General features: G+C 34.9%; 2 protein-coding genes across 2 annotated transcripts; both read left to right on the forward strand.

Annotated features, from left to right (window-relative positions):
* Positions 1-5,479: 5,479 nt before the first annotated feature.
* rpusd1 (RNA pseudouridine synthase domain containing 1) lies at positions 5,480-11,669 on the forward strand. Its single transcript, XM_030142385.1, has 6 exons — positions 5,480-5,571; positions 7,582-7,797; positions 8,046-8,169; positions 9,742-9,844; positions 9,981-10,082; positions 10,730-11,669. Exons 2-6 carry the CDS (start codon positions 7,595-7,597, stop codon positions 11,140-11,142), a joined length of 945 nt encoding a protein of 314 aa, XP_029998245.1. The 5' UTR covers positions 5,480-5,571; positions 7,582-7,594; the 3' UTR covers positions 11,143-11,669.
* Positions 11,670-13,282: 1,613 nt separating this feature from the next.
* slc25a17 (solute carrier family 25 member 17) lies at positions 13,283-17,263 on the forward strand. The gene is made up of 9 exons (XM_030142419.1): positions 13,283-13,472; positions 13,789-13,849; positions 13,942-14,008; positions 14,174-14,325; positions 14,659-14,775; positions 14,880-15,028; positions 15,589-15,684; positions 16,728-16,813; positions 16,939-17,263. The coding sequence occupies exons 1-9, from the start codon at positions 13,416-13,418 to the stop codon at positions 17,090-17,092; spliced, it is 939 nt and encodes a 312-aa protein (XP_029998279.1). The 5' UTR covers positions 13,283-13,415; the 3' UTR covers positions 17,093-17,263.
* Positions 17,264-21,565: the final 4,302 nt, after the last annotated feature.

The following is a 21,565-nucleotide window of genomic DNA, read 5'->3' on the forward strand; positions in this document are numbered from 1 at the left end:
CAGCGGCAGTCACTGAATGAGGAAATGCAGACTGTGCAGGAACCGCGCGCAGTTTCAAAAGCCTTAAAGATGATTATGGAGACAGAGTCTGACAGTTCAATATATGATGGAGCCACAGAAGAACCATTTAGAGCAGGGGTGTCCAAACTTTTTTTAAAGAGGGCCAGATCTGATAATGTGGACATTGCCAGGGGCCAGTGGTCCCTTCAGACATTTTTTAAACAGTAAAAATTACATATAAATGAGCTGTTCTACAATAATTTTATTTTTCATTGTCACAATATAATTTTTTTTAATGGCAATGTAACCAGATCTACGCCACTCAGGTGTGAACAAATTTAAAAAAAAAAAAAAAAAAAAAAAAAAACAATTCTGCCTTCCTTTCACATCTGGAGTCAGATTACATAGAACAAACTGTATAGAGTATCTTAAACTTCCAAAAAGTTGATAAAAATCTTAACCCCACATTCATTTTAAACATGACTTATATGAGTAATCATTACTCATATATTACTCAGTAATGTAAAGTCTGTTAACGTTTAAGATGAAAACATATGACTCTTACTCTTGTCTTTCACAAAATCATTCAGAAAGTAATATTTGTGTCACATCTACAAGTACATAACACCAGCAGTTAGAGGCAACTAACCTGGCAACTTGGTAGCCTGCTTTGGTGGCGAATTCATTGACCTCACAGATTCACATGAAGAGTCACTGTTGTGAGTTTAAAGCAGCTTGAATCTGCTTCACTTTTTCAGAACGCTCACTCCCTGCTAGCTTGTCCTATGCGTTAGCATGTTTTGTCTGCTAGTGTGTCTTTACATTGAATTCCTTAAACAAGACAACAAGCTCTCGACAAATTAGGCAAACACAATCACCTCGATTTTCAGTGAAAAAAAATTGCAATTCCCATCTCTCCTGGAAGCGGCGGCCCTCACTGTCAACTTTCCTTTTTTTATTTACAGGCGCCATGGTTAGAAATGAGCGAAAAGGGTTCACGGCAAAGTCACAGAGCCAGATAGAGTTAGAGTGGTGCTGCCACCATGAGGTGAAAGGAGAAACTGCATTTGGAACCTTTTATGATTCATGGACTCGGATCAACAGTCCAAGCGGGCCATAAATAATATAATATAAAACCCAAGCTGTGGGCCGTATTAAATCTGACCGCGGGCCGTGATTGGCCCCCGGGCCGGACTTTGGACATGCCTGATTTAGAGACAGGAACGGAGAAATAGAAGGTGAGGGAGACCGACACGGGAAACACGGAGCGGCTCAGGTCCGGCACGGAGGTGCGCGGGGGGGGGGGGGGGCAGAGCGACACGGAGAAAATGACAGACAGGAGGAAGAGAAAAGAGACATTTCTAGAGGACATTCAAGGAGAAGACAGACACACACACATGGGACAAGACAAAGGACAGCTAGTGTTCATCTGTTAGAGTGAGTTCAGATTCAGACTGTGGACACAGAACAGATTCAGCTGTAGAATGTCAGCAGGACACAGGGAAGACACTGTTGGATTTGGCTTTAGTAGGAAATAAATAAATACATATATTCATACATAGATAAATAACTAGATGTCCATATAATTATTTCCAGATCAAACACAGCAGGTGGTCCAACAGGAGGACCTGGTGCAGCCAAGGAAAGGCCAGAAATCTACAGTATTTAGTGAATTTGTTTCTTTTTTTCTTGAAAATTAGGAACATGGAAGTGTTTATATCAAAAAAACTAAATTAATATGAGAAAAACTCATAACTGCTGTATGTAAATGTGATAAGTTTAGAAGGAACCTGGTGCTTTAGAAGATGTTTGGTCTAAAGTTTGGTGTGGATTCCACTAACATTTTGTGGAATGATGGGATATCTTAGAGCTGTTTCTTACTATTATTGCTGTTATTATTTTATTTTGTGATTTTGAAGACAGTGTTACTGTTGGTAAATGAGAAAGAGTCAACAATGTAAATAGGAAATCAGTTTTATCTTGAAAATCAATATCTTTGAAAAAAATGCAATTTTCTCAGCTTTTTGCTCACAATTCAGTTTTTTCCTGAAAATGACCAATATTCAAATGTTCATATCTCACGAACAAATAAAGATAGAATAAAATCGTTTTTTGTGTTTAAAAGTTGAAGTTCTGTTCTTTCTTTTGATATATTCAGTGTTTCACATACTCCAAACACAACATTTTCAGTGAGCCTCCAAAATTAGTGAAAATGACCAAAACGGCTGGCGCTGGCTACCAACTCACTGGAAAATGCTCTGGCGGGGAAAGAGTTAATAAATAATATAAGTGGCTCCAACATACAATCATGCATTTATAATATTCATTCATTCATTCATTCATTCATTTCATCTATGCATTCATTTATTTGTTTTGAGCAGAAGAAAAAAATAAACATTTGTGTACACGGAACTAATATCAGACCAAATACATTAATAAATAGAAATGATCAAGACAATATAGCAACTGCTGGGTACACTAGTAATAACAAAATAAATTCAATAAGCTCAAAAAGGAGTGGGAAGAAGAAAACTTATTAAATCCCACCCCGATCTCTCATTTATACAACATAAGTCATCACTTTTGCTTCTTTAATGATAAAGATACACCTGTTTAGAGTCTGTTATGGAAAAAATATTACTCTACTAATTCGTCTTCAATAAAGAAGGATAAGTTCAAATGTTCAGTGTCAAAGAAATCCCTTTATTTGGAGCTCCATAGAAAGAGATACCACTCAGACAAAAGACTGAGATGGTCTGAACCCAAAAATACAAATCACAATGTGGTCTTCTGTCTCCCATGAGAAAATTATGATGTGTCGAAAGTGTTTTGGTTAGTGTCAGGAACTTAGAGATAAGACCCCTGTGAGAAATGTTGGTTTGGCCATCTACTCTGGACACAACACAAAAGAGGTCAAAAATGCTCTATAATACACAGTGACATGAATATATCTGAAACACAGTTAGAAGCCTATATGATATATGAAATATATGAAAATATATATGAATACATATGGATATAAGTAATTTTGCCATTACAAGTCCTAATAATGTAAATAACCAATAGTAAACAGATTAGGAAAACTTGGTATATTACACGCAGTAGCTTAATTTTACTTTTTTCACTGTTATTATTTTACTGGTGTGGCTCACTTATGATAAATCACTTAGGAAAGTTTCATTGTAGACGGAAATGTATATGGACGTCATCACAAGAATGCCTCTAGGTCTTTAACCTCCTGAGACCCAGGGAATATCAGTAAAGTACAAGTTTTTTTTTGTTTTTTATTAAATAAGTGCCTATATTGGAAACATAACGATGCAACAGTTTTTTCAAATATAGTTTTTAAATTTTTTATGGCATGTCCTTTGTGGTGGACAGTTTTCTTTTCTTCTTTTTTTTTTATAAAGTTGTGAAAATCTTGTGGACAAATGTGGACAGAAAACCCCTAGCTGGGTCTTAGAAGGTTAAGGATTAAACTATCAGTTAACCAGCATGTATAATAATGAGGGTTTAAATCCCCATCCATTTAATACATTACCTTGTCTTATCTTGAGAAATGTTTCTGTTGTAAAATTAAATATCGGCTTTTGTTTCAAATGTGATTACAGCAGTCCAGTTCATTGACTTCTTTGATTCTGGTCTCATTGTTTCCTTTGAGTTAACAGTTCACTTTGGTCATTGGTGGGAACGTAATTATTCTTTTCTTTTTCATGTTTTTAACCCTTAAAGACCTAAACATCCACCATCGACCAAAATCATCTACTGATCTAAACTGTTAAATACCTAATCCACTAATCAATCAGTCTATCAATCCATGTAAATAATTGGTGTAAAATACAGTTATTCATCTTTTCATGGTCATCAGATATGAGCCATTTGGACTTTCATAGGTTCCATAGTTACCATGGAAACACTGTCATCTTCTACAACATTGATTTACCGGTAAAACCCATGGAGTTGGATCAATGACAGTGAATGAACACACTGGGTTTGTGCTCTGTTAATGATAGATTTGACTGAAAATGTCACTTTTTCTTCAGTTTTCTCTGTTTCTGATATTATAACCCTCCGCTTTAATCTGAGCTTTTACAAACATCTACATCAGGGGTGTCAAACTCATGTTAGTTCAGGGGCCACATTCACCACAGTATGATCTCAAGTGGGCCTGACCAGTAAAATAACACCAGTGAAAAAAGTAAAATTACATAATGATTATTTTTACATCTACAATGTTTCTTTAAAAATCTGAATAACATGAACAACTTGAAATGTCTTAAGAAAAACAAGTGCAATTTTAACAATATTTTTGCTTCAGTTTATCATTTACACATGTGCATTACAACTTACATTACAATTACAAATACACAAAACATTTAGTATCAGGCAGAATATTGGTAAAATTGCATTTACTTCTGTTAAGACATTTCAGGTTGTTCATATTCGTTCAGGTTATTCACATTTTTTGCGAAAGGATAGTTTATTAATGTAAACATTTTCATGTAATTTTACTTTTTTTTCACTAAAACAAAGATAAAAGCTGCAGTTTTCATTATTTATAGGTTATTGGGATGATAATATTATACTGGTTTGACCCAATTGAGATTTAATTGTTCTGTATGTGGAACCTGAATTAAAATGATTTTTACACCATTGATTGTTAATATCTTCAGTGTAATTCATCCCATGGGCCAGATTGGACCCTTTGGTGGGCCAGATTTGGCCCCCGGGCCGCATGTTTGACACCTGTGATCTACATGGTCAGTGAATTACATGAAGGAAAATACATGATTCTCACTGAAAAAAATGCAAAGCAAAGAGGATAAATATTACAATAAATGGTGATAAATCACTTAAGAAAGGTTAAATATACAGAAAATTTCATTTGGGAATGGCCACACAAGTAGCACTGGGTCTTTATGGGTTAAGATCTTCAATGCCTCTACAAAACTGTGAACCAAATATTTCCAACTTTACCGTTCCTCACAAAAAAATTTTATCATTTTTTTTTGTTTTTTTGTTTGTTTGTTTGTTTATTTCGAACATTTATAGAATACATGCAAATTCAAAATTCCAAAATCATTCATCTATACTGGAAAAGGAGTTGGAAGTAGAAAAACTTATTTAAATCCCTCTCCCATTCTCATCATCAAATAACTCAACATAATAACATTTAAATACTCACTCCTGTCCTTGGACTTCAAGCCGGAACAAAGGACAAATAATTCAAATGTTCATATAACATCCTAAATAAAATCCTAAGTAAAATAATAAAAATGCACATGCTTATGTCTATATTATTCATGTGTCTGTTCTGAACAAATGACACTAATCACAGCTCGTGATATAATTAAGCATGTAATGAATAATCATAAGATGAACTCACTTCACGCTATGGGAGTCTGTGATTCTTTGAACCAGTAGATGGTGCTATTGCTCTACACAGTGCACCACACATTATTCTGCACATTATTAAACAGTAGAAGAAGAAGCAACTTCCGCGCATCTTCTGGTACCACTTGTGGTTTGTTTACATCTGTGTGATTTCATGGAGATATTCACTTTCTTATGGTATGTTACAGAAAGAAATCATCACTCATTAGTTGGTAAAGTTATTCCAGACAGATACACACACAGTCGCAGAATTATGACTCCAAAAGATAGTTTAACAGCCGGCTAGTTAGCATTTGTAGCTAGCAGAGCAAACGTGCTGATCAGTCCGGAATGAGACGAAAACATGCAACTTCTAAACCAAACTATTACTATTTGTATTTAGAGGACACGTTTGTTGGCGTAATTTAATATGAAGGAACGTATTTTTAAGGGGAAAAACTGTCAGACCGAACAAGCTTTTTAGGCATTTGCATTTGTTTATACCTAACTATCGGTCATGTTATTGTTTACAGCCTGTATATTTTCATTATCGATATAAAAACCATCCAAAAAAGATCTAAAAAAATATTAAAGCAAATAAAACAAACAAATAAATAAAGCAAAACAGGTTCTGGATCACAAATCACTCCTCATTCTCTACTGTTCCATAGTTCTTCCATATATAAGTTACTGTGCAGAGGTTTGGGGCAATAACTACAACAGTACAATCCATCCACTAATCATTCTACAAAAGAAAGCAGTAAGGATCATTCACAGGGCAGGTTACACAGATCACACATATGCATTATTTTTACAGTCAAAGTTACTAAAACTCAAAGACATCATAGAACTACAAACAACACAAATCATATTCAAAGCCAAAAATAATCTACTACCAGGAAACATACAGAAATTATTCTCTGAGGGGGAAGGGAGTTATAATTTAAGGGGTAGATTTAATTTCAAAATTCAGATGGTGCGCACTACTAGGAAAAGTTTAAGCATATCTGTGTGTGGTGTTAAAGTATGGAATAGACTGAGGGAGGAGCACAAGGAATGTTCAAACATAAGACAATTCAAAAACATTTATAAGAACATGTTTTTCACAAGATATAGGGAAGAGGGTTATTAATTGTCACCATATGTTCACTGTTGTTTATGTCTATATTTACTTCCTTGAGTTAGTTATTTGTTTATTTATTCGCTGCCACAACTAAGAAAGGCATTGGTAAAAGGTTATATGTGATTATAAACATATATATGTGTATATGGATGAATGAGTGTGTGTGTTTGTGTGTGTATGTGTGTGTGTGTGTGTGTGTGTGAATAGATATATAAATATAGAAGAGTAATGTAAAAGGAAGAGGGACATATATTATTAATAATATTGTAGGGAGAGGGGGTGGGATTAAGTAAGTTATACTTCTTCCCACCCCTTTTCGGGCATGTAAATGAAATTATTGTGCTTGTCTTCTGACTAAGATTGTTATGATTCTTGATATTTGTATTATTATGTATGTTTTGCAAGTGCATATATGTTAAATTTCATTGCATGTTCAGAATAAATCACTAAAACTGCATCGCCAGCAGCTGCCGAAAACAGCTCCCCCTTCCTAAGTCAGCCATAAAGAGGACAAAGTGCACCAAATTCACCCAGTCACACCTGAATAGCTCCAAATGTGAGCTGCTAAAGTAATTTCACTCCTTTAGCTTCACAAGCTAATTCTGATGGGGGATGCGTTTTTTTGGCAATATCTGATGCCGAATTCTGCTCCATGCCGAAAACTGCATCCCCAGCTGCGGGTGATGTAGTTTTCGGCTATATCTGTTTATATTGTTCTATATTTTGTGTGTTATGTTAAGATTTAACTTTAGAAAGTTTTACATACCTTACAGTTTGCACATTCTTTAATATTAAACAGATAAAAAAAAAACAAAACTGCAATGTCTTACAATTTTATTAATTATTTAATTGCTACACAGGTATGATGGTGTTAAGAGGTTGAATAATTCACAGTTAATTTCATACCCTACAGTCAGAAAGGAGAAAAAGTTGGGACAGGATGAATTCGGTGCACATTGTCCTCTTCATGGCTGACTTAGGAAGGGGGAGCAGTTTTCGGCAGGGAATAGAATTCGACACAACAAAACCTACACCCTAATAAATGTTCAAGGTGAAATATTACGAAAATCGCCTTATTTCCACAGGGCTGCATGAATTATGTCAGAACAGGTGATGACCACAGAGCCTGCCAGTCTGGAGAGCCTTCGGGTTCTGTACCAAAGTGATGACTACATCGTGGTAGACAAACACTGGGACATTCGCATTGACAGCAAGATGTGGTATGAAAAACTCACTGTGCAGGCACAACTTCGACACCACTTCCCCAAACTGGCAGACCCCAGCACCTACTATGGATTCAGGTCAGAATGAAATTCACATCAACCCAAGAATGAATGAATGAGTCTTGATATGAAACAGTTGATGGGCTGTCACATCCCCCTGCTGCATGGAAATAAGGATCTTTTTTTTCTTATGTGTTTTCTTGCTCATTCAAAGGACAATGTAGTGGTGTGTAATTCTTTGGTGACTGGTGTAAGATTTTGTGATGACTTCAATGGTTTTTTTAATTGAGAGTAATTTTGTCGTTTTGTTTCTCACCTCCAACTAGGTTCTGTCATCAGCTGGATTTTTCCACCAGTGGAGCTCTTTGTGTTGCCCTCAATAAGGCTGCTGCTGGCCAGGCTTATCGCTGCTTCAAGGACCGCACTGTCACCAAAGCCTACCTCGCTCTGGTGAGAATCATAAACAATATCACTCAAATGTGCATGTACATCTAAAAATGCCAATAATATATTTCAGCAAAAAAAACAGTTCAATAGTTTAGCTCAGGGATGTCAAACTCATTTTAGTTCAGGGGCCACATACAGCCTGATATGATCTAAAGTGGGCCGGACCAGTAAAATAATATAAATAATAGGACAAGACCTGATAAATAATGTCAACTCCAATGTTTTCTGAAAAATAAATAAAATTCTGTAATAAAAATGTTTACATCTAGGAACTGTATTTGAACATAACATGAACAAATATGAACAACCTGAAAAAAAAGTGCAATTTTAACAATATTATGCCTTAGTTTATCATTTTTATCACAACTTACAGATCACAGTGGATTTTCAAATACACAAAACATTCAGTAACAGGCAGAATATTGGTACAATTCCACATACTAGTCTGTAAATGTAAACATTTTGGCAGAATTGTATTTATTTATTCATTCATTCATTTATTTATTTATTTATTTATACACTAAAACAAAGAGAAAAATGAGCTTTTTTCATTATTTATAGGTTATTATGATAGTATTCTACTGGTCTGACCCACTTTAGATTGAATTGACCTAAAATGATTTGAACATCCTTGATTGATAATATCTTCAGTATAATTTTTGCATTTCAAAAATTGCATCATCCCGGATTGGATCCTTTGGCAGGCCGATTTTGGCCCCCGGGCCGCATGTTTGACACCTGTGGTTTAGCTCATGTTACACAACATTAAAGGGTGGCGGTAGCTCAGGGTGTAGAGAGTCATCCATAAACCTGAAAGCTGGTGGTTTGATCACTGGCGCCTCTCCTCGCAGTGACTGTCCCATTTGTGTGTGAATGTGTGAATATTTTTCATGTTTTTTTTATATACAGGGTGGGGAAGCAAAATTTACAATGAACATTTAGTTGTTTTTTCTCAGCAGGCACTACGTCAATTGTTTTGAAACCAAACATATATTGATGTCATAATCATACCTAACACTATTATCCATACCTTTTCAGAAACTTTTGCCCAGATGAGTAATCAGGAAAGCAAACGTCAAAGAGTGTGTGATTTGCTGAATGCACTCGTCACACCAAAGGAGATTTCAAAAATAGTTGGAGTGTCCATAAAGACTGTTTATAATGGAAAGAAGAGAATGACTATGAGCAAAACTATTAGGAGAAAGTCTGGAAGATACTATTAAAGAAGAATGGGAGAAGTTGTCACCCCAATATTTGAGGAACACTTGCGCAAGTTTCAGGAAGCGTGTGAAGGCAGTTATTGAGAAAGAAGGTCACATAGAATAAAAACATTTTCTATGATTTACATTTTCTTGTGGCAAATAAATTCTCCTGACTTTCAATAAACTAATTGGTCATACACTGTCTTTCAATCCCTGCCTCAAAATATTGTAAATTTTGCTTCCCCACCCTGTATAAACTTTATTTTAAAATTTTTTTTAGCTTTATTCAAAGTTATATTTGAAATTGAGGATTTTTCCCAATTAATAACAATTGTTAGGAAATGGTATTAGTTTCTGTTTTTCTGCTCTATAGTTACGTGGCTGGGTGGAGGAAGAAACACAAACACTGGACTTCTCCATTGGGAAAAACTCCACCGAGGGCAAAACACACATGATGTGTGTTGAAGGAACAGAAGGTACATTTATAAGCCTGTTTCAACATCTATTACAGATATTCTAAGGTCTGCCCACAGGCACTTTTTCATTACTAGACATTATAAAAGACACACAAATAAATACATGTAATTCTTGTGGCTCATCTTCTCTCTTCAGGTTGTGAGAACCCGAAGCCCTGCCGGACTGAGCTGACAGTGTTGGAGTATGGGTTGTATGATGGAGACCCTGTGACTAAGGTGCTGCTGCAGCCACTCACAGGTAATGACACAAAACAACATCAACATAAAGTAATTAAACAATGCTGTACAAAGTAAAGCAAAACAAAATTGCTGGTAAAATCAACAAATTCATAGTTCATGTTATGTAATAATAAAACAGATTATTACAAGATAAGACCTTAAGTAAAAATCATATTTCCATATTTCAGCTTCAACCAGTCAAGACTTTTCTCATAATAGCTGAATAACTTAAAATGACACTCAAACTAATTTAGTATTAGTCAGTCCATAAAAATAAATCTTTATATGCATCTGTAAAAATATCTGAAGCTGAACTGAAATCACAAACTAAAATGTTTAGTAAAAATAAAAACGTCAGTAAAAAATTAAAAGTAAAAAATACTCAATATAATAACTCTGATAACAATTCTCATTTATGTTTTCCCTAAACAGTGTTTCATCTGAGAGGGAAAAACATCAGCATACAGTATAAACCCAAGTAAAGGACATGTCATCTGTCTTTTGCTTTGATTTGCTTTCATGTGTTTTGACATTTGCATATGTAAGTTATAATATAATAAATACTTGGTTAAATAATTAAATTGAGTATACCATCCTCTTTATGAAGGTTTAAAGAAATTTTGATATTATAATTCCTGCTGTGAAAAGGTTTTGCTTTTCCTACAGGTCGGACCCATCAGTTAAGGGTCCACTGCAGTGCAATAGGTCACCCCATCGTCGGGGACTTCACCTACAGCTCCGGAGCAGACGACTCGCCGTATCGCATGATGCTGCATGCCCACCTGCTCCACATTCCCCTGCAACCCCAGCCCCTACTGGTCTCAGCTGAAGACCCTTTTGTTCCTACTGTAGATCCCAAGTGGCTCCCGCAGCGCTCATTACGAACACTTAAAGACACTGTGGAGGTTCTGCTGGAGCACAGACTGGAGGAGGAGAGGAAGGTCGAAGAGGAGGCGAAAGAGAAAGCAAGGAGGGAGGAGGAAAGAAGGAAAGCGAACAAGAAAGAGAGATTTGAGGAGGAGAGTGAGGAGCAGAGGAGGCAGTGTCAAGAGTGGCTGAGTCAGTGGGCTGGAGATTAATGGGGGCCTCTAAGGATGTTTTTTATTTATTTTTTTATTTATTTTAGCTGTTTACGTATGATGCCTGTTAAGCATGTGTGCTCAAATCCGCTGATCACCTGCACTCTATAAAAAATGAAATGGAAGCAGGATATCTGCAGGTCTTAAAAAATTCTATTGAGCCTTACAAGTCATTGAATAGGCTTGAACTTGAAATTGCGGGGCCTTAATATCCATGAACATTCTTGTGAATTTCATTAAGCAGCATGGTCTGTGAAAGGAAAGTCTGTATTTCTGATGTTATAAATCATTAACCAATTGATCAATAAAGCTAAATATGATCATTTTACTAATATGGATCAACCCAACTCACTATAACAACCACATTCATGCATAAAATCTACCTCTTCATGGGACCATATAATAATACAAAGCCATAATAACTCATGCATATGTATTTATCCGTTATGCTAGGGTAATAAAAAAAAAAAAGGTGACTTACACAGACACTCAAATTCTTACGTTCTGTTATTGAAGCATCTTGAAGCTACAATACAATAATAATATACTAACACCTGTAGACACCCTGTGGAAGTTGGAGTAACTACACAGGTTACAGCAAATGCCACTGCCCCGCACTAATAACTCTGACAGGTCCGACTTCTGACAATATCCGGGCTTATTGCTGTTCACTAAGCTTTTCCACTGAAGCTGATGACAGGAAGTGACTTGTTCAGGGGTTGGTTCTAGTGAAATAACTCAATAAGTAATCAATCTATGCTGTGTAGTTATCTGGTTATCTGAATTAACCTGTATACACATACCTGCAATTTCAAGCCAAGTGGTTAATTTTGACTTTTATGTGCAACAGCTACAATACGTCTGCCTCTGACTTGAAAAACATTTGATCTGTGTTTTGTCTGGTGAACCTGGTTTTTCACGAAATAAATGATTAGACCATCAAAAGTTATCACAAACAAAGGTTATGCAATCAAGTACTAACTCCTGTGTGTATCATGTGATTAAAACAGACAGAAAAGAAAGCATGGAATGCTTAAAAAGACTGTTTTTGGCAGTACAATGCCATAGATATTGATGTAGGAACTGAAGTGATTTTGGTTATTATCAAGAAAACCATGAAAAATGACTAGATATCAGCTCTGACGTTAAACTCTTATGAACTATTTTTGTTGTTATCATTATATTTGTCCAAACAAATGTACCTTTAGTGGTACCAGGCATTAAATTGAACAAGAAATTGAAGAAAACAAGGGTGGTCTAATCATTTTGACTGCATGTTTCATGTCTGTGGCATACTTGAAGAAATCCAAGTAAAATGTTTTATGTAACCTGTTATACTTAAGGATTTTATTAAGTTAAGTATACAGTGCCAATAAAATATTTGTTCCATCATGTTAGCATCATGTTGGAAGTTCCTGTGTAACAGTATGAAGAGGACTGCCTTACCCAGATTTTTTTTTTTTTTTCCCAATTTTATTAAAAATAAATGTGCATACAAAACATCAAGAAATTTGAATAAACATCAAGATGTCAAAAGGAAAAATCATCTAGACTAATAAATTAACATAATGCACAGGCTTACAGACACAAGAAAAAAAAAAAGCAAATTTAAAACATAAATATCTAAGAAAAAAATATATATATATACGTCAGAGAGTAAATTCAGTCCATTTTAAAGAATTATTTATATATTGTCAGATTGTGCTTTTGTTGTTAAAGATAAATCTCATTGAATTAATATATTTTTCAAATTCAGTCATAAAGACTTTAACATTTGGGTGTGTTTTGGCATATTTACTTTTGTGTATGTGAAGTTTTCCCAAAAAAATGATCAAATTAACAATAAATTCAAAATTAGGTATGTCATGTTCAAAATATGTAAGTACATTTTCAGATGTTCTGACTATATTTTCATTACATTTAGATATAAGATTGTTTTCAATTTAGACCAGAAGTCAGAAGAATGTACACAAAGAAAGAATAAGTGTAAAGTAGTTTCAGGATAAGAATTACAAAAGTTACATATTTCTTCACTGTCAGAAAATCTAGATAAAATAGCGATGGAGGGATATACGTTTTGTAAAATCGGACTTCATTACCCAGAACAACCCGGTGTTCTACGTAAATTACGTCAGCGGAAGCGAGGTATCAAAACAGAGTGAGGCGGTAACAGTAGTTTCATTTTTAAGAAAGACTCGGGGGAAAAGACCCATTAAATTTATTATTTACGACTAATACAGTGGAAGAAAAAGGGAATAAAAACCTTGGTGACAATGAGTTCTGAGGTGTTTTCGTATGAGAGTTTGGTCCATGCAGTGTCAGGAGCAATGGTGAGCCGAACAGTTTCATTTCTGTGTTTGTGTTTTATGTTCGTATTTATATCAACATTATATTTATAAAGCTGGTTTTGGATGTGACGTTACTGCACAGATGCTGCATTAAATCGCCCAATATGCGCAAATTTCTAAAGGTTTTAACTCAGTAGCAGCTAGAACAACATGTAACCAGCGCTATCATATGATATTTTATATTTTTTTTATACAGTGAAACACTTAAATGACCTAAATTGTATGGTTTCGGTTTATAATTGTCTGATGCAGTCTTTCCAATGGGGTTTTACTGTGTACTGACTATAGCCTTTTTTAGGGAAGTGTGACTGCGATGACTGTGTTCTTCCCACTTGACACTGCCAGACTGAGACTTCAAGGTAATAAATGGTCTGATTTTGGAGCAGTAAGCAGTAACTGATATAATGTGTAACTGTACTATGTGTAACACCCTTATCTTGTTTGTACTCAGTTGATGATAACAGGAAAGCCAAATCTACTCCAGCAATTCTAGCAGAAATTATAAAAGAGGAAGGACTGTGAGTAAATAACCTTAGTAAATCAGATATTTTATTTTATGTATGGCAAACCTGCCTGTGTTAATATACGTATACTACACTTAATCAGGCACAGAGATTCTGTTCATTGGAAGTGGAAACATCCACTTGTGTCTCATGTATTCCTATGTTTTGGTTTCTCTTTAGTCTGGCTCCTTACAGAGGTTGGTTCCCTGTCATCTGCAGCCTGTGCTGCTCCAACTTTGTCTACTTCTACTGCTTCCACAGTCTGAAGGCAGGCTGGCTGAAGGGACAGAAGTCAACACCCGGCTCTGACTTAATCATAGGCATTGCTGCAGGTGAAATGGCCATTCACTGTAGTCTAAAAGGCTTGTTTTTTTCTTCTGTAGACACACTGAAACTATGTCTAATCCAATTTTCAGTTGGATTCCATGTCTTTTTTCTGCATGACTGAACAGCACGACCTCTGATCTTTTCTGTTTTACACTCTCGTCTCATTTAATATCAGTCTCCCTATATTAATTTCTGTTTAGAGTTCACATTTATCTTTCTCAAGGACTAGAAACACTATACTAAAAGATATGTAAATGTTAGAATGAATAATTATGAGTTTCTGTTTTGGTTTCGTGCCTGTCAGCCACTAAACCTTCCTTTTTCCTCATTTTTTTTAGGTGTTGTAAATGTTTTAGTTACTACTCCTTTGTGGGTGGTCAACACCAGGCTGAAGCTTCAGGGTTCCAAGTTTCGTAATGCAGACATACGATCCACCAACTACTCTGGCATCCTGGGTAAATAGTCATTGTTATAAATACATCTGTCAGTATTTATTCACCACACACAATATTCTCCTAAAGGCGTACTAGTCTTTCTGTTTTCTCCGTTGTTTTCATAGATGCGTTTGTTCAAATCATCCGTGATGAAGGAGTGGGAGCTCTGTGGAACGGGACCTTTCCATCACTGCTGCTTGTGATGAACCCTGCCATCCAGTTCATGATTTATGAGGGTCTGAAAAGGCAGCTAAGGAGAGGAGTCCCTAGGGAGGTAAGATCTAACCATAAACACACAGAGTAGTTCACTTTAAATATAAGACATATATGATATAACAGCCACTATTCACAGATTCCTCTATTATTTCTGTTCCCGATGAAGCATGGAAAATGTGTTAACTTGTGAAACTGACATTTACAGAAGTCATACAGTATGTTACAGGAAAACAGACAGGATACATAATTAAACATGTGTAATTAATTAATCAGTGGAGTGTGATGAAGGGTTTCTTTAGTCATCCTGTCATCCGGATGAGTAGACTCCTAATATCCAGAGACTTGGTAATTCTGTTCACATGATTTCTCTGGGCTTGAGCACAGAAGAGAGGGAAAAGTGAGACTGACATAACCAGACACTTTGACCGAGCATGTGTGCCTGCATGATTTCACACCATGAACATTTGACATTTGTTCATTTGAGAATTTCCCAGAAAGACTCCAGTTTCCTCTTATTTATCTAAAAAGTGGAATAGAAAGGGCCAAGAAACTGCACCAATATAGATCTAATGTTAATTATTTCACAAATTGTGAATTTTCCATCTTTCTGTTTTCAAGCTGTCATCTCTTGAGGTCTTCATCATCGGTGCTGTGGCCAAAGCTGTTGCCACCACGGTTACATACCCACTACAAACAATACAGTCCATTCTTAGGGTAGGTTTTCTTTATATTTCTGTATGTCTTGTGTTAAATGTGCAAAATGTTGCAGAATAGCTGATTTCTTTGATATTATCTTATGCTTCTAGGAAAAAAACTGCATATTGTCTGAAAAATACTGAGCTGCTATTAAAAAAAAAAGTAAATATGGGAGGTCAATAAATAAGACAAACTTTATAGCCTAATATATTTTTTTTTTTCGGAGGTGTCAAGTAACAAAGTACAAATACTTCATTACATTACTTAAGTAGAAATTTTGATTAACTATACTTTATTGTAGTAATTATTTTTCAGCTGACTTTTTACTTCTACTCCTTACATTTTCAAGCAATTAGTTGTACCTTCTACTCCTTACGTTTTAAAAATAGCCTCGTTACTCCTCTTTCATTTCGGCTTGTTTTCATTCTGGCTTGACATCGTTCAAATAAAAAAAAAAAACTATCCAAATAAATGGTACCATCCAAATAGAGAGAATTTGATTGTGGTTGGATGAGGAGTATAAACATATACCATTCCGACATCCTATTGGTTTGTATGCGATCCATCACACCTGACTTTTTGCACCATTCCAGTACTTATATTCAACTAGTCATCTTATCTTCTGCTCCATAAAACACATGTTAATGCTCAGTAGTACACATATGTGGTTCTTTAATTTGCATTGTACTAAAATGCATTCATTTTCAATGGGCATATATGCGGCTGAAACAGGTAGCCTAGTGCATCCCAAATGTTTCAACATTAACATTTTAATATAACATATACTCATTATGACCTTTAGAAAAATGTTTTTTGTGAAGGTGGGGTAGTGCACTAAAGGCCCCTGTGGTGCCGCATAAGCTTATGTCCTAATGGCATTTTTTCCCCTTACTTTCATACTTTAAGTAGTTTTGAAACCAGTACTTTTACACTTTTACTTGAGTAAAATGCTTGAGTTGATACTTCATCTTCTACAGAAGTCTTTTTAAACCCTAGTATTTATATTTCTACCTGAGTAATGAATGTGAATTTTGACACCTCTGATTTTTTATTTATCACAGTTTGGTCAGTTTAATGAGTCAACAGACAAGTCCAAACTTCTGTCCAGTCTAAGGACTATCAAGTGTCTGCTGGTCAATAGAGCGAGGTGAGTACACACATGTATGACAAATAACTTTTTTTGGTGTTTACACAAGATTTAGCATGCGCAAAATAATATAATATCAGTAAATCTTGATCATTTTCTCATGTTAATGCTTGTTTCTGCTGTAGGAGGTTTGGCATGTTGGGTCTTTTCAAAGGCCTTGAAGCCAAGCTGCTGCAGACAGTGTTGACCGCTGCCCTCATGTTCCTTCTCTATGAGAAGATTGCCAGCTGCACCTTCAGAGTCATGGGTCTGAAAAACTCCCACTACAAGAACCGCTAACTAGAGAAACACTTCATAAACGTGGACACCTGCACTGAGTGACTGTTGTTTGCTTTTCTCACCGTCCACCTGGCTTACATGTCCTTGATATCTGTGACTTTTTATGAAAACAGTACATCTTTAATGATCTCACATAGCAAATATGTCACCAAATAAACACTATGAACTTAAGTTTCCCCTCTCACTGTACTCTACATGCTACACTATTATGCTGCTTGATTGTACTTAAAGTGTATAAGCTTTAAAATATGACTTTGCTTGTTAAGAACCAGAATCTGCAGATATTTTGCTTTATTTACAAGAATGGAATGAGCTGATGTTCCATTCTAGTAAACATATTTCACATAGTCTAAATAAACAACACACAAATGAGGTGCTGACTGACACCTGGTACCCATCTAAGTTAACTTCACTCTGTATGAAATATTTCTTTTTATATATCCTTATAAACAGAATCACAGAAGTGATGTACTATTCCTGTATAGAAGACTCCGTAGGGATTGAAATTTGATCCTGTAACCTTTAAGTTTTGACCCAAAAATTTAGGGATAACTATAGTGTGTTTGAGTTTGATAAGCTGAGCTCTGTTTGTTAAGGAGACGGGGGTATGAACATCACTAATCAGTCTATTTCATAGCACTCTGCGCACCAGGTTTTTGCCTGCAAATGTCACCAAAAATACCAAGATTAGATATAAATCTGCATAAATATATGCACCAAGGACAATGCTTCCTTTACACTTGAAGATGATGAATTACACCCGGCCTTAAATCCTGCTAGGATGATAAGCTGAGTATGACTGGATCTGTTTCATATCACAAAGTAAGTACACCAGAGTTCAGTTGACCACAATCACACAGGAAAAGATAAATACATATTTTAATGTGAGGTTAAATTAGACATATTTGAGTAGGACTTTATACCTATACACAAATTAGAGCCACTACTTACAGTTTCTACTAATTTATACTTTTACTCCATTACAGTTCAGAGAGAAATATTGTGCTTTTGTTTCTTAAATTAAGAACTTAATCTAAGATTACAAATTCTTACAGAAAGATTATGCTACATGATTTGCACCTTTTGGAACAACCGTAAGTCAGTTTTTGTTGTGGTTTTGTTTCTTATATCAAAAAGCATAGACCTGTAATATGTCTATATAGTAAGATGCAACAGTATACTACTAATATACTCAGAAAATATTAAAAACTTAGAATCACCTCTAAATTTATTAAACTAAAACATTCAAATACTCTTACGTGTAGGGGTGTTAGAAAATATCGGTTCAGCAATATATTGCGATATTTCATTTCACAATACTATATCGATATTAAAAAGTGTTGTATTGATATTTTTAGGTATTTATTCAAATTCAGATATGGTGGAGGTTCATTCTTGTTTTTGTTTATCTCTTATTTATCATTATTTAACACTGTTTTGTTAAATAATGGTTATTTGAAGCATCCTAAAAGCACTTTTTACTGTCTGAGAGGCAGATGTTCGTTCCTTTGTTGGGATTGCACAAAAATAATGTTTTGATGTTAGGTATGAACTAATAGAATATGAACATTTAAACAGGATCTTAAACTGTAATGTCTGTAAAACATTATTTAAGTTTTAACAGGGGAAAATTTTGTGATATAACATTAGATCAGTGGTTCTTAACCTTGTTGGAGGTACTGAACCCCACTAGTTTCATATGCGCATTCACCGAACCTTTCTTTATTAAAAAATAAAATATGATTTTTTTCAAATTCAAGACACAGGTATGTTTTACTGGTGCACAAAATGAACCGTGCATTAACATCACTGTGTTCAAAGAACAAAACCAGTACAGTGCATGAACTCACAACAAATTCCATACCTTTTCACAAAGACATGACCTTTTTTAATACTACCACACTGAAATGGTTTTAATTTTTAACCTTATGTATTCCAATAATGAACTTATTGTATTTATGCTATTTATCATTTTTAACATTTTAACACACACCCATCACCTAATTTCCATCAGGCTACAATAATAATGAATATTTACTGCAAATCAGTGTGACTTCTGCTGTTGTCGAGTGTGTGTCTTGACCTCCGCCGAACCCCTGAGACTGACTCACCGAACCCCTAGGGTTCGATCGAACCCAGGTTAAGAACCACTGCATTAGATCCTGTTGTGATCAAATGACAATGTGTTTAGTATTTGTGCATATTTCTGGTGTAATTCAATTCTTCCAGGAAATAATAATTTAAAAAAAAAGAAACAAACAAAAAATTGCCTTTTTAACAGTATCATGATATATCGTGATATATCGTATCGTCATCATAGTATTGTGATTTCTATAGTATCGCCAGATTCTTGCCAATACGCACCCCTACTTACATGTATTTGTTAGGACACACTTTGCTGATTTAGTGATTGAGTGATTTATTCCGAACATGCAATGAAATTTAACATATATGCACTTGCAAAACATACATAATAATACAAATATCAAGAATCATAACAATCTTAGTCAGAAGAAAAGCACAATAATTTCATTTACATGCCCGAAAAGGGGTGGGAAGAAGTATAACTTATTTAATCCCACCCCCTCTCCCTACAATATTATTAATAATATATGTCCCTCTTCCTTTTACATTACTCTTCTATATTTATATATTTATCCACACACACACAAACACACACATACACACACACTCATTCATCCATATACACACATGTATACGTTTATACATATACACACATACAAATACACATATAATCTTTTACCAATGCCTTTCTTAGTTGTGCTAGCGAATAAATAAACAAATAATAACTAACTCAAGGAAGGAAATATATACATAAACAACAGTGAACACATGGTGACAATTAATAACCCTCTTCCCTATATCTTGTGAAAAACATGTTCTTCTAAATGTTTTTGAATTGTCTTATGTTTGAACATTCCTTGTGCTCCTCCCTCAGTCTATTCCACACTTTAACACCACACACAGATATACTAAAAGTTTTCCTAGTAGTGCGCACCCTATGAATTTTGAAATGAACCCTTTCATGCATGAATTGTGGGAACCTTAGTCAAGATTTTTTTCTTCAGTGTTTTTATTCCTCCTTAGGCATGAAAAAAAACAATGCGATCGAGTTTTTTTTTCTATGGAGTTACAAAAATATCCATGCATTTAATTTTTGAAGTAAAGACGTGTTTAAAACCCAATATCAGAAAGTGATATGAAAACAATGAAATAAAAACATTTTTAATGCTGCTAATCTGATGTCTTCTCACATTTTAACATATTCTAATGCTAGTAATTACTCACTTCATGGAGATAATATCCAAAAAAAACCTTCTTGTCTAACAAATAACAATTGATTTACACTCAAACATGTTACTGCAGATCAGGTTTATCAAGAACAGCAAAGTTACAGTAATGGTATAAATGTCAGTGTATGGGATGGTGCATAAGTGTCCACTGTGTTGGCTGATATGGAACTAAAACATCAAAACCCATGAATATACAAGAGAACAGCTGGAGAATAACTGTCCACTGTAGTGACCTATGCATGAAAGGGTTAAATCTACCCTTAAATCAGGGGTGTCAAACTCATTTTAGTTCAGGGGCCACATTCAGCTAAATTTGATCTGCAGTGGGCCGAACCAGTAAAATAATAACATAATGATATATAAATAATCTCAACTCCAAACTTTTCTCATATTTTAGAGCAAAAAAAGTCAATTTAAATTATGAAAAGGTTTACATCGACAAACTATCCTTTCAAAAGATGTGAATAACATGAACAAACTGAAAAAAATAAGTGTAATTTTAACAATATTCTGCTTCAGTTTATCATTTGCATACGTACATTAAACTTACAGATCACAGTGGATCTACAAATACACAAAACATTTAGTAACAGCAGAATCTTGTTGAAATTGTACTTACTTCTCTTAAGACATTTCAGGTTGTTCATATTTGTTCAGGTTATTTAATTTTTTTTTACGAAATTATACTTTTAGTGTAAATGCATGAAAATATTTACATTTACAAAGAGAAAAATTTGGAGCTGTCATTATTTATATATTATTTTGATAGTATTTTACCACTTTGACCCACTTGAGATTGAATTGGTTTGAATGTGGAACCTGAACTAAAAGGATTGTTTATATCTTCAGTGTAATTTTTGCATTTCACAATTTCATTCCAAGGGCCGGACTGGACCTTTCGGTGGGCCAGATTTGGCCCCTGGGCCCCATGTTTGACACCTGTGCCTTAAATTATAACTCCCTTCCCTCTCAGTGAATAATTTCTGTATGTTTCCTGGTAGTAGATTATTTTTGGCTTTGAATATGATTTGTGTTGTTTGTAGTTCTATGATGTCTTTGAGTTTTGGTAACTTTGACTGTAAAAATAATGCATTTGTGTGATCTGTGGAACCTGCCTGATAAGTAATATTTGAATGCAGGACTGTTTTTTACACTGTTA

The sequence above is a fragment of the Sphaeramia orbicularis genome, chromosome 8, assembly GCF_902148855.1.
Source record: "Sphaeramia orbicularis chromosome 8, fSphaOr1.1, whole genome shotgun sequence".
Classification (NCBI taxonomy): domain Eukaryota; kingdom Metazoa; phylum Chordata; class Actinopteri; order Kurtiformes; family Apogonidae; genus Sphaeramia; species Sphaeramia orbicularis.

Bases quoted from the DNA above. Each gene is read 5' to 3' on its own strand.
- rpusd1 (XM_030142385.1), top strand. From the start codon at position 7,595: ATGTCAGAACAGGTGATGACCACAGAGCCTGCCAGTCTGGAGAGCCTT. The intron at 7,798-8,045 runs GTCAGAATGAAA...ACCTCCAACTAG, and splicing joins AGCACCTACTATGGATTCAG to GTTCTGTCATCAGCTGGATT. The intron at 9,845-9,980 runs GTACATTTATAA...TTCTCTCTTCAG, and splicing joins GTGTGTTGAAGGAACAGAAG to GTTGTGAGAACCCGAAGCCC.
- slc25a17 (XM_030142419.1), top strand. From the start codon at position 13,416: ATGAGTTCTGAGGTGTTTTCGTATGAGAGTTTGGTCCATGCAGTGTCA. The intron at 13,473-13,788 runs GTGAGCCGAACA...AGCCTTTTTTAG, and splicing joins ATGCAGTGTCAGGAGCAATG to GGAAGTGTGACTGCGATGAC. The intron at 14,776-14,879 runs GTAAATAGTCAT...TTGTTTTCATAG, and splicing joins CAACTACTCTGGCATCCTGG to ATGCGTTTGTTCAAATCATC.